General features: G+C 47.7%; 1 protein-coding gene across 1 annotated transcript; it reads right to left on the bottom strand.

The window, feature by feature from the left end:
* Positions 1-10,895: 10,895 nt before the first annotated feature.
* On the bottom strand, positions 10,896-12,935 carry LOC139766737 (uncharacterized). Its single transcript, XM_071695659.1, has 3 exons — positions 11,913-12,935; positions 11,284-11,481; positions 10,896-11,101 (listed from the first exon to the last, which is right to left on the bottom strand). Exons 1-3 carry the CDS (start codon positions 12,613-12,615, stop codon positions 10,896-10,898), a joined length of 1,107 nt encoding a protein of 368 aa, XP_071551760.1. The 5' UTR covers positions 12,616-12,935.
* Positions 12,936-16,582: the final 3,647 nt, after the last annotated feature.

Below are 16,582 nucleotides of genomic sequence, written 5' to 3'. Positions count from 1 at the left end.
TGGTTGGGGGTGTAGGTGGTGGTGGTGGTGGCGTTGGTGATGGTGGTGGTGTTGGTGATGGTGATGGTGGTGGTGGTGGTGATGTTGGTGATGGTGGTGGTGTTGGTGATGGTGGTGGTGGTGGTGTTGGTGATGGTGGTGGTGTTGGTGGTTGTGTTGGTGGTGCTGCCCACGTGCATATGCACCAATAATCACCCATCTCTCTCCATCAACTTTCAGTTTTACCCATATCAATCTAGACTTTAGTTTCTTACACTCTATCTCAGACTCCCACAACTCCTGTTTCAGGAGTAGTGCTACTCCTTCCCTTGCTCTTGTCCTCTTACTACCCCCTGACTTTACTCCCAAGACATTCCCAAACCACTCTTCCCTTTACTCTTGGGCTTCGTTTCACTCAGAGCCAAAACATCCAGGTTCCTTTCCTCAAACATACTTCCTATCTCTCCTTTTTTCTCATCTTAGTTACATCAACGCACATTTAAACACCTCAGCCTGAGCCTTCGTGGGGGATGAGCACTTCCCGCGTGACTCCTTCTTCTGTTTCCCATTTTAAAAAGTTAAGATACAAGGAGGGGAGGGTTTCCAGCCCTCTCTCCCGTCTCCTTTAGTCGCCTTCTGCGACACGTGAGGAGTGTGTGGGAAGTATTCTTTCTCCCCTATCCCCAGGAAAGATTCATACTTGCTGCCTATATTGTCTTTGATATCAATACAGACTATATATTATCTTTCATGTTAGTACATACGATACATTGGATTTGTACTGATATAGTTTTACTAAACATTTTTTTTTTCTTTATCTCAACGGCCGATGTTCGAGCAACCATTACGTCTGAAATGGTGTTGGTCAAGAAGGCCTAAAATTCTGCGTGTAATCTAATTAATTAAATCTATGCAACTGGATTTTTCTCATCTATAGACTTTCTTCTTGAACTGCATGTTACATGATGAAAACAAGGTCTGGTTTATTATTGTCATGAAGGAACTGAATATAGCAGCAAAATATATAAAGAAATTCATCCGATGATTGCAGTTAGAAACTGATAGATGTAATATAGCAAGAAATATTCACAAAACAGTGAGTTGGTGACATGTTTCATATATTTGTAATACAACTCTGAAGTTAGTTCGTAAATCCTTACGGGGAATAAATGGTGGACAAATGGTGAAGGAAGGTGCAAAAACGGGGCTATTTCAGTCCAAACTAGAATTCATTTGTTCACTACGACATTGATCTCAGGACATTTCAATGGCTGAGATTTACATGATACAGAAAATCTTCAAAGAAGGACGATAGACAGATAGATAGATGGTTGAATGAATAGGTAAACTTGATAGATGTAGGTGGAATCAGAGTCGCCTATGATTTCGTTCACAGAGAATGAGATGATAAGTGGGCGAGGCTATAACCATCGTTTGTGATTATTGTAAATGACTAAAAATGATTAATTTTTATTGCTTTTGTACGACTGTTGTTAGCCTTTGAGGGTTAATGTTCCCTCAAAGTTGCCCGGACCCTACCACTAGGAGGTCAGCAGTTCGACTTAGGGTCCATTTGTGCCATGTTTATGGCCCCCAACAGAATGGATGTATTTTTCATATATTTTTTTCATCCCTATGGATGGGACTCATAAATGTTAGGAACTTTTCATAACGATTTGATCCTTTATGATAACCGCTTCATCCGCACAATAGTTTGACAATAATTTGCAACTGAATGAGAACTTTTGCCATAGGAAGTGTCTTTTGAGGACCGGGTATAACAGGGTCGACTGCTGGAGAAGGAGATTCTCCAATCTCAACGACGGGAACTTAAGGTTCAAGGAATTTCAGGGATGAATGTTGGTGGTGTGGACTTTAATCTTCAACACGGCCGCTTCAGCTTTAGGGTCGGCTGCTGCTGCAGGTGCTGCTGATCCTCCAGTTGCAGCGACGGACACTTCAGGGTCTTCATCGAAGACCAGTACGAGTACGTCGGGATCCACCAGGCCTGATTCATCCCCATAGAAGTAGGGGATCAAGGTCACCAATTCAGTGGTAGGCATCACTTTGCCCCGTTGTTTGGTGGGAGCCAAAGAAACATTGATGGGGATGGCGGCTGCTCCTGTGTCAACTACACCAGTTTCCTTGCTGGGTCCGCCTTCGCACAGGTCATCATCATCTTGATGCCGAGTCTGGATCTTCACCACTACTCTCTCGTGCACGGGTTCGATATCCAGACGTGATCTCTTCCTGGAAGGCCTTTGGCATTCTGGAAGGCACCGCTTTCCTCCCTGGGCCAGGCCCTCACTGCCGGACAACCAGGCAATTCTGGTGTAGGCGTACTCCTGGTGGCGGCCGTTGCGTCCTCCAAGTCTGCGATCTGCCTTGATGCCCCACCGTCCCAGTGTTCTCCCGACGTTCAGGACGGCAGCTTTCTCGTACCCGAACCCTTCGCAGAATTCACAGTATCGCAAATATAGCTCAGCTCGGCTTATACAATCTTTAACAGCCCCGGTTTGCTGGATGTGAGCCTCGAAAAATTCAAGGAAGGATTCCTTGCCAGGGTACCGATGGGCAGCGCGGACGTGAGTCATTTCTGCGATCTGGTGAGATGAGTGATTTACTTGACGAAGTAAACTTTTATAGACTAGCACTTGCAAAAATATAGTGAAGCCACACAAAAATATAGTCGACTCTCGTTTCCTCATTGATCTGATATCCTAGATGATAGATTAACATAGTGAAGTTGAAGCACCAGTGTAATGAAGATGAAACATCAATATAGTGAAGATGGCAGGTTACGGTAGAGGGTGTACACTGGGCAGAATTACCTCTAGTGGAGAGTGTAATGTAGCTTGTAGCGGAAATATAATGGTGTGTGTGTGTGTGTGTGTGTGGGTGGGTGTGTGTTTACGTAGTGATACAAAGACTATATAAGAAAAACAGGAAAGCAGGAGTAATCTCGCGTGAGCAATGGCTGCTTAATTGTGGACGTTGTCAACAGCTGGTGGTACTAATTACCCTTGTGCTGTCTAGCTGTCTGTTTGTTGACGAAAACTTTACAGTGAGTTTCCAGTTTGAAAAAAGAAAAAAGAAAATAATCCAAAACTTGTTTTTCATGTTTTTCCCAAGGATAAAGTCTTGTACGCACGACTTCAGACAACTATGAGCAATAACATATATAGGTAACATTAAACACAATGTTAGGGACCAAATCAACTGGACGGTTTCATCAACAATCATGCCATATCAACCAGGACATATTTCATTCTTTAACATTAAAGCAACATATTTACATACATATCCTGTAATTGGTCCACGTAAGCCTAATGATCCTGATGAAGTAATTATGCAGATAAGAGATGATGGGAAATACTCTAACAATAATGAGCTTGAAAACAAAGTTAACTAACAGAAGTGACTCGTCAATAAGTAAGCTCAAGAATATTTTTTTCTTTGATTACTAAACTGTAGGTATTGGGGAAATATGGTATGTACTTCTTGATATCTAAAAAATTCGCCTTTGTCTTTGTTGAGTTTGTAGAAAAATGTAGTTGTTTGTTATCTACTTGTCAGATTTATCCCATCCTACGTTTATATTTATGAATGTCTTACCAATTCCATTACAGCAATATCCCTTACCTCTCTTTGTCCTGTGGAAATGTGTGTAAAATGTGATGTGTGGGAGTAGTTTTCCACCTCTTGCATATCACACATAGATAACATCTTTTTCTGCTCATAATCATATATCTGATTAATCTCATGTGAGTTCTAAGTACCGAATCACAGACACCATTATCTCTCACCGTTATGTTCAGTACAGAGACACCATTATCTCTCACCGTCATGTTCACTACAGAGGAAGACACCATTATCTCTCACCGTCATGTTCACTGCAGAGGGAGACACCATTATCTCTCACCGTCATGTTCACTACAGAGAGAGACACCATTATCTCTCACCATCATGTTCACTACAGAGGGAGGCACCATTATCTCTCACCATCATTAAGTTCTGGCCTGCAAGTAACAGAGAACTGCTACTCAGGACCACCTGGCCATTGTTTGTTTGTGCCAACATTTCCATCTATCGATCGCCAATATACCCAGTCTGTCCCATCTATCGATCACTATAACCAATCTGTCCCATCTATTTATTTTCAATATACACTGTCTGTCCCCATCAATCGATCTTCACTATACCCTGTCTGTCCCCATCTATCGATCTTCACTATAACCTGTCTGTTACATCTATCGATCTTCACTATAACCTGTCTGTCCCATCTATCGATCTTCACTATACCCTGTCTGTCCTATCTATCGATCTTCACTCTACCGAGCCTGTCCCATCTATGGATCTTCTCTATGCCCTGTCTGTCCCGTCTATCAATCTTCACTATACCCTGTCTGTTCCATCAATCAATTCATTATAATGTGTGTCCCATCTACACATCTTCACTAAACCCTGTCTGTCCCATCTATGGATCTTCACTATACCCTGTCTGTCCCATCAATCACTTCATTATAATGTGTCCCATCTACACATCTTCACTATACCCTCTGTCCCATCTATGGATCTTCACTATACCCAGAACCCAGCCTGTCCCATCTATGGATCTTCACTATACCCTGTCTGTCCCATCAATCAATTCATTACAATGTGTGTCCCATCTACACATCTTCACTATACCACCTATCCCATCTATGAATCTTCACTATGTCCAGCCTGTCCCATCTATGGATCTTCACTATACCCTGTCTGTCCCATCAATCAATTCATTATAATGTGTGTCCCATCTACACATCTTCACTATACCCTGTCTGTCCCATCTATGGATCTTCACTATACCCTGTCTGTCCCATCTACGAATCTTCACTGTACCCTGTCAGTCCCATGTATGCATCTTCACTACACCCTGTCTCTCCCATCTATGGATATTCACTATACCCTGTCTGTCCCATCTATCAATCTTCACTGTACCCAGTCTGGCCCATCTATCGATATTCACTATACCCTGTCTGTCCCATCTATCGATCTTCACTATATCCAGTCTGTCCCATCCACCTGTACCCCTGGTCACCATGTAACAACCATTAACACACCTACAACATTTTAGATGGTCTCTACATTTAAAATCGCCGAAGTCGACTATGCTTTTGTTTCTATGTGGGATATTAGAGCATGGGGGTACCTTACTATATTTTTCCATATCAATGACTCACTATATTTGTGGACGTACAAGGATAACCGAGGTTACTTCGTAAAGTTCACAACGTAATCATAGTATCTTCAACATGGAAGTTTTTGCAAAAAGCTCAGTTGTGGAGGTGGTCGAGCAGCAGCAGGTGCTCTGGGTCGCCCTCCTTGACCAGGCCTACCTGCCTTTCCACGATGAGGATGATTTGCTGGAGCGTCCACCACACGAGACCCGACTCCCACATATAGATGAGTTGGGCTGCGATGATGACGACATACATGTCATCGTGCCCACCAACGAGCAGTTGCAAGGGGTTCTCAAAACCGTCCTGCAGCGGTATACCATCAGGGTCGTCAACGTTCCATACAAAATCTCAAGGTCGAACGTCTGGGAATTCTTCAAGCAGTTCGGCGACATCGTTCGCTTCGACATGCAGTCCTACACGACCTACGAGAACCACCGCGGGATTGCCGTCATCCAGTACTCCTGCTATGCCTCCTACAAGAAGGCACTTCTTGCCGACGTGACACCACTCTCCGTCAACGGTCGCTGTGCAAAAGTGAAACCTCACCGTCCCACTGATGCTGCTGACCAAGTGACCTCGCCCACTCAAGTGGCACTGCAGCCCACACTCCCTACCAGACCCACCATCCAGGAGGAAATGCAGCCCACCCCACTTGTCAGGCCCACCTTCAGGGAAACATGGCAGGTCTCAAGACCTGTCAGGCCCACCATTCAAGACCGACTTGGTCCACCAACACACGTCAGGCCCACCATTCAAGACCGACTTGGTCCCCCAACACATGTCAGGCCCACCATTCAAGACCGACTTGGTCCCCCAACACATGTCACGCCCAGCGTTCTAGACCGACTGGGACCAATAACACATGACATGCCCTACGTTACAGACCGACTGCACTCCGCACCACGTACGGGCGTTAAAAGGCGTGTCGAGATGACACACGCTCCCCGTGCCAAAAGATTCAGTTGGTGAGGAACCTGAGTTCTTTCTTCCTGCTGGTGCTGCAGGAGAACACGACCCTAGAGTGGACACTGGAGGTGTGTTTGTGTTTGTGTTTGGGTTATCATTGAGGAACCAACACCAAGACAACTTTAGTTTGGCCTCGCCAAGGATTACGTTAATTTGGCGGAAGTCTGGCTTTCTCCCAGTAGTGGATGACACATAATATCTACGTAGGGACGGTGAAAAACAAAGAAAGAAGAAAAATGGGAACATTATCCCGCCCAAAAAGACATACATAAATTCACGGGGATATTTTCCTTCGTCTTCAAAGAAAAAATGAAACTCTACCGAGGCTACCGTGCCTTCCATAAAGCAACCCTCAAAGAAATCACTTTCTACACAGTGCGCAAGGATTCGGTTAGCCAATCTTCATATGGCTGGGGCTATTCTTCCCTCTGATTGATTCATTTTTCAAGATTAAGGAAAGTTATAATAAAGATATTGTATTGAGTTTCTCCGTTGGCGTCAGGGTAAACACCCATCCCCCCCGAAGCTTGGTTACCTTTCCGTGGTGGGGGGGACTTCATGGATTGGGCAGTAGCAACCATCGTTGGTTGCTTCTGTTCAATCCATGAACGAAAAACCAAGCATCTTGAACGTAATTGTCGTATAAATTCACCTGGTGTCAAAACTGACGCGAAAGCGGTTGTTTCAATTTTGTCAGAAATGTTTGTGCGTTTCGGCCTGATGGCGGGAGTCGGTTTGGCGCTGTGGTCATGAGGGAATACGAGGAAGATTGGCAACCGTCCCAGAAGTAGCTACAGTGAGGCCCAGCAGCTGTCCCTAATACTGTGGAAGGCACTCATGTAAGGTGTGCAGTGAGGCGCAGCAGTAACAAGGGAAACGGACAACCAAAACAGCAATCTTGATCATCAGGAGGCTATCCAATGCTCAGAGTAGATAAGGACGATTATTGTATGGCTTCGCTCAGAGGATGAAAATCTTAGCCGTGAAAATCAACAAGTCAAATAACTAGTAGTTAGTGGTAGTGAAGTGGAATTACCGTATTTCTGTGGTCTTAATAGTAAAACGAAACTTTTCGTTTTCTCCATCAATCTAGAGGTGTTGTAGACCACCATCCTTAAGGTTGTAAGGTAATGGTAACTAGAAGGTTATGACCTCAGCAAATTTGTGATGGAAAGTGCAGGAAATGTGGTAATGTATATGATATAAGTTATATAGTTGTATAATAAATGTGTATTAAAATTTTGTCTTCTCTGTTCCCGTTCATTAATTCAAATACAGGTAAGTTTTCTCTCTAACGAGGTGGGATAAGCTACGTGCACTCGGCTTATGAATGTTGTGACTTTCCCTTCATTACCACAATGTTGTGCTGAACTGAAGATGTAGAATTCCGTAGACGAAACTAAGATAGGAAATCAATCTACATCAAAAATTGAATGTATGTATCTTTAGATGGACATAAAACAAACGGACGGAGGGGCACACTGGAGCAAATGAATTTCAATATCACCACTTAAAGTAGGCCTTTCAACTAGTTGTGGCTTTAAAGCAAACTTTTTCTAGCCAAGGTTTAGTTAGCACCTAAACTAATCCCCACGACTTTACCTTAAGAAATATTTTCAGAAGGTACTGTCTGAACATATTACTAAGATAATGTCATTTAGGTTTGGTTTAGATGCTACCTTAACCTAGGCTAGAAAAAGTTTCCTTTGCTTCAGAGCCCCAACTACGTAGACGGGCTACTGTTGATATTAAACAGTAACAGAAAGGTGATAAAACTGAGATGAAATGAATAAGAATATAGAATGGGTCAGTTGAAAGTTGAAGCATTTGCTAAATACAATTTTTGATAGATCCAAATGCACCATAAAGTCAATCACTTAAATCACAATGCTGAATATTGTTTTGATTGTTGGAACTAGTTACAGGAAGTAAAAATATCAAGCTTAAAGGGATGCCATTACAATAACTTTATATACCTGTATAGGATCTCTTAAACTTCTTTTCCCTAAAGTGCTCTCTGAATTTGTTTCTCAGATCAGTAATCATCTTTAGAGATTACCTCAGTAATTTCTCCATTCAATGGCTTCCTTTTCAAATTAGTTGACCACAGCAGTACAATATCCAAGCTGGGTTGGCTATGTTTTGGGAAGGCGAGAGGTCAGGTTATGCAAGAATGTTAGAAATGGCTTTCATCAGTTTCTACCCTATCTACTTAAAAAATTTTGGGTTATTAGAACTTAGAGATTTATGAGTAGATAATACAATATAGTTATCTTGGCAAGATATCCAACATGAGATTATAGTCATGATAACAATATAGTCACAAGGCCAATATATAGTCACCGGAATATTATATTTATCATGATAATGTATCACTTATGACAAAATATGCATGATTAAGAAATGACAATATAGCACCTACAAAAAATATCACATTGCTAATATAGCCAAGGTGACGTTACATAGATAGATAGATAAATAGATAGTTTATTGACCACAAGATAAGATTGACATTAAGCATACATAAATACAATTAAACGTTAAATCTAAAGTAACAATAATCACTAAATCCACTTTTAATGTTGATAATGTAGTCCACAGAATATTATCTTAAAGTTATTTAATCATACATTTCTAATATCTTAAAAATTATTTCACAACATGTGTCATGGGGAAAATCAGGTGCAAAAAAGGTCCTCTAATCTTATGAAGTTATACATATGTCTGATGTTCTGTGTCAAAGAACAATTTTCAATCATATGCCTCTCAGTTTGTACACCTCCACCACAAATACACACACGTTCTTCAAAAGGTATGCGGCCACGTCCCCTTCTATTCCAGCGACCTGTTTCAACACTTAAACTGTGGCCGCTTACACGGAAGCGCGTAAATGCAGCGCGGTTGGACTCTGGTATCAGATGTTTTTTAGTGTATACGTCATGTACAGACAAACCTGGGTTTAGCTCTTTATATATAATACACCTTGAGGAGCTGGAATTTTCAATTGCGTTATGTACATTTTTAATTAAGGAAGTTAGGTCTGGAGGGCGGTTATCAATGAAATTTTGAATATGTTTCCCCTTGTGTGTATTGGTTATAACACGGATGGAAAGTGTTAGGGGATCATCTGGCATATCTAATCTTTGGGACCACATACTGTTGAAAAACTTGTGCTGTTTAAACTTAATCAAATCTGGGAGTGAAGGATATCCAGCTTCCGCATAGCATACCGAATTTGATGTAGTCTTCCTGACCCCTAGTAGTTGTTTTATGGCCCAATTGTACAGTTTAATAACTGGTTTGATATCAGCACTTACCCAAGACTCGCATCCATACAGTAAGGACGACATCAAGGCAGCATCAAGGACTCGTCGTTTAACAATAAATGGGATGTCGTTATTTTTCTTGAGGAATGATACATACTTTAACACATGGGACAATTTTCTTTTAGCGTGAGTCCGTACAGCTGAGGACACAGAGCCGTCACAGGTGAAGGGTGACCCCAGGTAGACATAGTTCACGCAGTGTTCTACGACTAAATCGTTCATCTGAAACGGCTCCTTATCTCTCTCATTGCCGTTAATTACAAAAAAATTAGTTTTAGAGCAGTTGATCACCATGCCAAACTCTTCACAAAATTGTTGTAATATTTCTAACTTTTTACCATATTCTGTCTACTAGTTAATAACAACACAGTGTCATCCATAAGAACCATAACATGTAACCACTCTATGAGTTGCTCAGGTTGACATCTTTCTTTCATGAGGCGAATGAGTTCATTGACAAATATTATGAACAATGAACAAGATGTAGGTGATCTCTGCCTAACCCCACGCGTAGCTGTTACCACAGCCCCACCCACCAGGCTCTCCGTAACACGATACATGGCCTTCAACGCCGCTAACATCACCACGCCACACCCAATATGCCGCAACACTGTAAACAACTTCTGCCTCGGGACTAAGTCATAAGCTTTGGAAAAGTCAATAAAGGTTATAAATAATTTAACTTTCTTACGTGTGGCCGTGTGAGAAAGAATACGAAGTGTAACAATATGTTTGATACAGCTACGCTGCTTCTGTGATCCAGCCTGTTCCCTGTAAGGTTTGAACCACAGGCTTAACCTCCGGCACAGAACCATATCATACAGTTTGGCTAAAGTCTTGATTACACTTATACCTCGGTAATTACTTGGGTCTTTTCTTAAACACTGTAAAGACTTTGGCTCTCATCCATGAGGGAGGGTAAATGCCTGGTAAGACAACGCTATTAAACAAAGTAGCCAAACTGCACAACCACTGAACTGGCAACAAAGAGAATACGCCAGGGGAAACTCCGTCAGGCCCGCTGGCTTTATCAGGCTTCATCCTCCTGGACTTTTCGTGTATCTCTGCAGGTGTAATTGGCTCATCAAGGATAGGAATAGTGACGTCAGTTGTCTCGTTGTTTTCGTCAATGTCTGTCTCATTATTAGGTTTCAGTACTGTCTCGAAGTGTGTCTTAAAATCCTGGTCACTGAGACACGAGCTATCCTGGCAATCATCCATACTGAAATCACCCTTCCAATTAATTGCTCTCCACACTCGAGCGTCATCTGCATCATTCAGTAATCTTTCCCATCTGCCTAAACTGGTATTGTTAACTGTTGATTCGTCCTGTCGCACACTACTCTGTGCACAAGCATATACCATGTTGGATAAATCCTGCACAATATTGTCTATATCCAAATTACCTTCCAAATGGATCTATATGAGGGATATTTTCTACAAACAGATCTTTTCTTATACTGCTGAACTTGATAGTTTTCTTACATAGTCTCATTTTACTGGTATCACCTTGAAGAACGGCATGATCTCCCAACATTTCTGCCCTGGCCAGCAAGCTGGTAAGGTCCATACCTTTACAGGCAATACTGAAAGTGATGGGGGCGTGGTCTGAAGGGAGATCATTCCTCTATAACACCGCAAAGTCTCTAATAAGGTTAAGTATTCTCGCAGACACGACACACGCATCTACCTCAGAGACCCATATGTCGCGCCTGCGGAAAGTCTTTCCTCCAAGAAAATGTTTGTCTTGATACTTTAGATTATTAACTACAATAAAGTGTTATCAATACAAATGGTAGACAAAAGCTCTGCGTTGTCACTAGGTGTCTGAACATCATCAGGAATATATGGGTATGACAAGTCTTCTACATTAGTACGTTCCAATAAATTCAATATATCTCTAACACTTTTACCAAATCGTGTATTCATATCTCCCACTATGACAAAACTAGTTTCAACAGATCTTGTGGTGAGTTTTCCTTGAATCACTGCAAACAAGTCATGGGAATAATATTGGGAGTCACAGGGAGGTATGTAACAAAACCCAAATAGAACATCCTAGATGTTACGAAAACGCAGCCAAACCTGATCACCATTACTGGTATCTACTTCAGCCACTAAATCTGCCAACTAGTTCTTCACACACACAACTGTACCCCCACGATCCGCAGTACCAACTGCTGCACTCTTAAAGGAAACATACCCAGGGAAACTCACAGGAAGAGAAGTTTTCACCTCGTTAAGGCAAATAACATCATATTCAAGTAATAATGACTGAACATTACCTTTCTCCAATTTTGTACATACTACATTAACATTCCATGATATTATCTTTACATACCTTGCTTGTTGTGGTCTACCTAGAAAAAAAACAGTGCATTCCAACTATCAATAACCACATCATCTTTATATAGCTTACGCTCCTTGGTGTCCAGCCTGATGATGTACCCGACATTCTCTGGGCGAGCCTTCTCAGCAGCTTCCATGTCCCTCAAACGCTTCCACTCCTTCCTGATGCTCGGGTGAACATCCCTCTTGATGTCAATACGGCTAAAGTTGTCACCAGCGGACTTCATTTGATTGGCGTTGTTCAGGATGCTCGTGCGCTGATCCATGTCTCGGAGCGTAAGCAAGATGGGGCGGCTCCTCCGTTGTATAGAACCATCGCCAGTAGGTGGCTCCCTTCCCAGCCTACGATGGGTGCCCTCTATGTCACTGATGCCCAATTTGGTCCATATCTTGTCAAGCTTCTCCTGGTCCGTTGTGGCACCATCCAATGCTTCGTTCTCATCAGGTACGCCCAGGACAACGATGTTTGCTTCACATTCCTTGCGCTCTAAAGCTTCTAAGAATTGTTGTTGTTTGACCAATATTTCTTCTTGCTTATCGACTCGAGCCTTGAACTGGGTGTAGTTTTTGTTAATGATGCTGTCAGGAGACATCAATGTGGTCTTAAGTGCTTGCATTTCCTTCATTACATCTTCTAGTTTTTGGTTTAATTGTTGGAACTCGTCGTTGGCTGGTGTAGACGCCAGTATAATGTCGATCAACTCATCTTTATTAATCTTGACCAGCTGATTGCGTTGAAGTTTCCGCAGGTCTGACAGCTGTTTGGTTGCCATGGTTACGCTCCAGTGCGCATGCGCAGAAATTGACGGCAGAGTCAAGAGTCTTGCTTATTCTGACCAATATGCGCACTTATCCTTAGCACTTTAACAGCTCCAGAAAATAAAGCTCCCGAGATCACTTACTGGTCTGTACCGAATCAGAATTAATCCCAATGGTTAGTCAGCTGCGTTTGTCATACAGTGACATTCCCGGTCTTCCACAACTGCTGTCTTCGTTATAGCTCCAAGGATCACCCTTCACTGCATTTATATTGCTGTAGATGTGGAGTCCGCCACCCTCAGGTATTCACAATAGTCTTGTGTTCTTTTGAAGGCTGAGGCACACAGGTGACCCCAGGCCGCACACCCAGGCCGCACACACAGGCTACCTCAGCCGCACACCCAGGCCGCACACCCAGGCCGCACATCCAGGCCGCACAAACAGGCGACCACAGGCCGCACACCCAGGCCGCACATCCAGGCCGCACACACAGGCGACCCCAGGCCGCACACCCAGGCGACCCCAGGCCGCACACAAAGGCGACCCCAGGCCGCACACACAGGCGACCCCAGGCCGCACACCCAGGCCGCACATCCAGGCCGCACACACAGGCGACCCCAGGCCGCACACCCAGGCTGCACACCCAGGCGACTCCAGGCCGCACACCCAGGCCGCACATCCAGGCCGCACACACAGGCGACCCCAGGCCACACACCCAGGCCGAACACCCAGGCGACCCCAGGCCGCACACCCAGGCCGAACACCCAGGCGACCCCAGGCCGCACACCCAGGCTGCACACCCAGGCCGCACACCCAGGCCGCACACACAGACGACCCCAGGACGCACACCCAGGCCGAACACCCAGGCGACCCCAGGCCGCACACCCAGGCTGCACACCCAGGCCGCACAACCAGGCCGCACACACAGGCGACCCCAGGCCGCACACCCAGGCTGCACACCCAGGCCACACATCCAGGCTGCACACCCAGGCCTTACACCCAGGCCGCACACCCAGGCTGCACACCCAGGCGACCCCAGGCCGCACACCCAGGCCACTCACCTAGGCCGCACACCCAGGCCACACACCCAGGCCGCACACCCAGGCCGCACACCCAGGCGACCCCAGGCTGCACACCCAGGCGACCCCAGGACGCACACCCAGGCCGCACACCCAGACTGCACACACAGGCCGCACACCCAGGCCGCACACCCAGGCCGCACACCCAGGCTGCACACACAGGCCGCACACCCAGGCCGCACACCCAGGCTGCACACCCAGGCCGCACACCCAGGCCGCACACCCAGGCCGCACACCCAGGCCGCACACACAGGCGACCCCAGGCCGCACACCCAGGCTGCACACACAGGCCGCACACACAGGCCGAACACCGAGGCGACCCCAGGCCGCACACCCAGGCTGCACACCCAGGCTGCACACACAGGCGACCCCAGGCCGCACACCCAGGCTGCACACACAGGCGACCCCAGGCCGCACACCCAGGCTGCACACGCAGGCCGCACACCCAGGCCGAACACCCAGGCGACCCCAGGCCGCACACCCAGGCTGCACACCCAGGCCGAACACCCAGGCGACCCCAGGCCGCACACCCAGGCCGCACACCCAGGCCGCACACCCAGGCCGAACACCCAGGCGACCCCAGGCCGCACACCCAGGCTGTACACACAGGCCGCACACCCAGGCCGCACACCCAGGCCGCACACCCAGGCTGCACACACAGGCGACCCCAGGCCGCACACCCAGGCCGCACACCCAGGCTGCACACACAGGCCGCACACCCAGGCCGCACACCCAGGCCACACACACAGGCGACCCCAGGCCGCACACCCAGGCCGCACACCCAGGCCGAACACCCAGGCGACCCCAGGCCGCACACCCAGGCTGCAAACACAGGCTGCACACACAGGCCGCACACCCAGGCCGCACACCCAGGCTGCACACCCAGGCCGCACACACAGGCGACCCCAGGCCGCACACCCAGGCCGCACACCCAGGCCGAACACCCAGGCGACCCTAGGCCGCACACACATACCGCACACCCAGGCGACCCCAGGCCGCACACCCAGGCCGCACACCCAGGCTGCACACCCAGGCGACCCCAGGACGCACACCCAGACTGCACACACAGGCCGCACACCCAGGCTGCACACACAGGCGACCCCAGGACGCACACCGAGGCCGCACACCCAGGCCGCACACCCAGGCCGCACACCCAGGCTGTACACCCAGGCGACCCCAGGACGCACACCCAGGCCGCACACCCAGACTGCACACCCAGGCTGTACACCCAGGCGACCCCAGGACGCACACCCAGGCCGCACACCCAGGCCGCACACCCAGGCTGTACACCCAGGCGACCCCAGGACGCACACCCAGGCCGCACACCCAGACTGCACACACAGGCGACCCCAGGCCACACACCCAGGCCGCACACCCAGGCTGCACAGCCAGGCGACCCCAGGACGCACACCCAGGCCGCACACCCAGACTGCACACACAGGCGACCCCAGGCCACACACCCAGGCCGCACACCCAGGCTGCACACCCAGGCGACCCCAGGACGCACACCCAGACTGCACACACAGGCCGCACACCCAGGCCGCACACACAGGCGACCCCAGGCCGCACACCCAGGCCGCACACACAGGCGACCCCAGGCCGCACACACAGGCGACCCCAGGCTGCACACACAGGCGACCCCAGGCCGCACACCCAGGCCGCACACACAGGCGACCCCAGGCCGCACACACAGGCGACCCCAGGCTGCACACACAGGCGACCCCAGGCCGCACACCCAGGCTGCACACACAGGCGACCCCAGGCCGCACACAAAGGCCGCACACACAGGCGACCCCAGGCCGCACACAAAGGCCGCACACACAGGCGACCCCAGGCCGCACACCCAGGCCGCACACCCAGGCTGCACACACAGGCGACCCCAGGCCGCACACACAGGCGACCCCAGGCTGCACACACAGGCGACCCCAGGACGCACACCCAGACTGTACACCCAGGCGAGCCCAGGCCTCACACCCAGGCCACACACCCAGGACGCACACCCAGGCTGCACATACAGGCGACCCCAGGCCGCACACCCAGGCTGCACACACAGGCGACCCCAGGACGCACACCCAGACTGTACACACAGGCCGCACACCCAGGCGACCCTAGGCCGCACACCCAGGCTGCACACACAGGCGACCCCAGGCCGCACACACAGGCGACCCCAGGCTGCACACACAGGCGAGCCCAGGTCGCACACCCAGGCCGCACACCCAGGCGACCCCAGGCCGCACACCCAGGCTGCACACACAGGCGACCCCAGGCCGCACATCCAGGCTGCACACCCAGGCGAGCCCAGGTCGCACAGGTGCAGATACATGCTATAAGCAGAATCGTTTGAGGTATTTTAGGCCAAGATGCAGAGAAACTTTAGAGATCATATTTTGAGGTACCAAACATGTAACACACACAAGGGAAGTCCCACTACCCCACAAACTGTGTTGAAATATCCTTTACCTTCATACCCATGGGAAAGGGTTCATATGGACATATTAGGAGGTTTTCCTAGGTCCATGGCAGGCTGCACATACGTAATTACTGATGCCTTCACGAAATATTGTGAATTAGTTCCAGTTCAAAATAAAGACGCAGCCACGGTCGCTAAGGCGTTTATAAAACATATCTTAGACAGACATAATGCGCCGAAGATTTTAGTCACAGATAATGGTGGGGAATTTAATAACTCATTATTAGAAGAATTCTGTAAATTGTATAACATAAGTAAATGTAATATAATGGCACATCACCCAGCCTCGAATGGCCTGGCAGAAAGGTTGAACAGTAAGATCCTCCAGTGTCTTCCCACCAACATTAATTTTGATCATGATGAATGGGATGAATACCTGTCTGATGTCCAATGTTCATAAAACTCAGCTTATCATAAGTCAATTGGAGACAC

The sequence above is a fragment of the Panulirus ornatus genome, chromosome 58 (genome assembly GCF_036320965.1).
Source record: "Panulirus ornatus isolate Po-2019 chromosome 58, ASM3632096v1, whole genome shotgun sequence".
Taxonomy (NCBI): Eukaryota; Metazoa; Arthropoda; class Malacostraca; order Decapoda; family Palinuridae; genus Panulirus; species Panulirus ornatus.
This window is presented reverse-complemented; position numbering and strand designations above follow the sequence as displayed.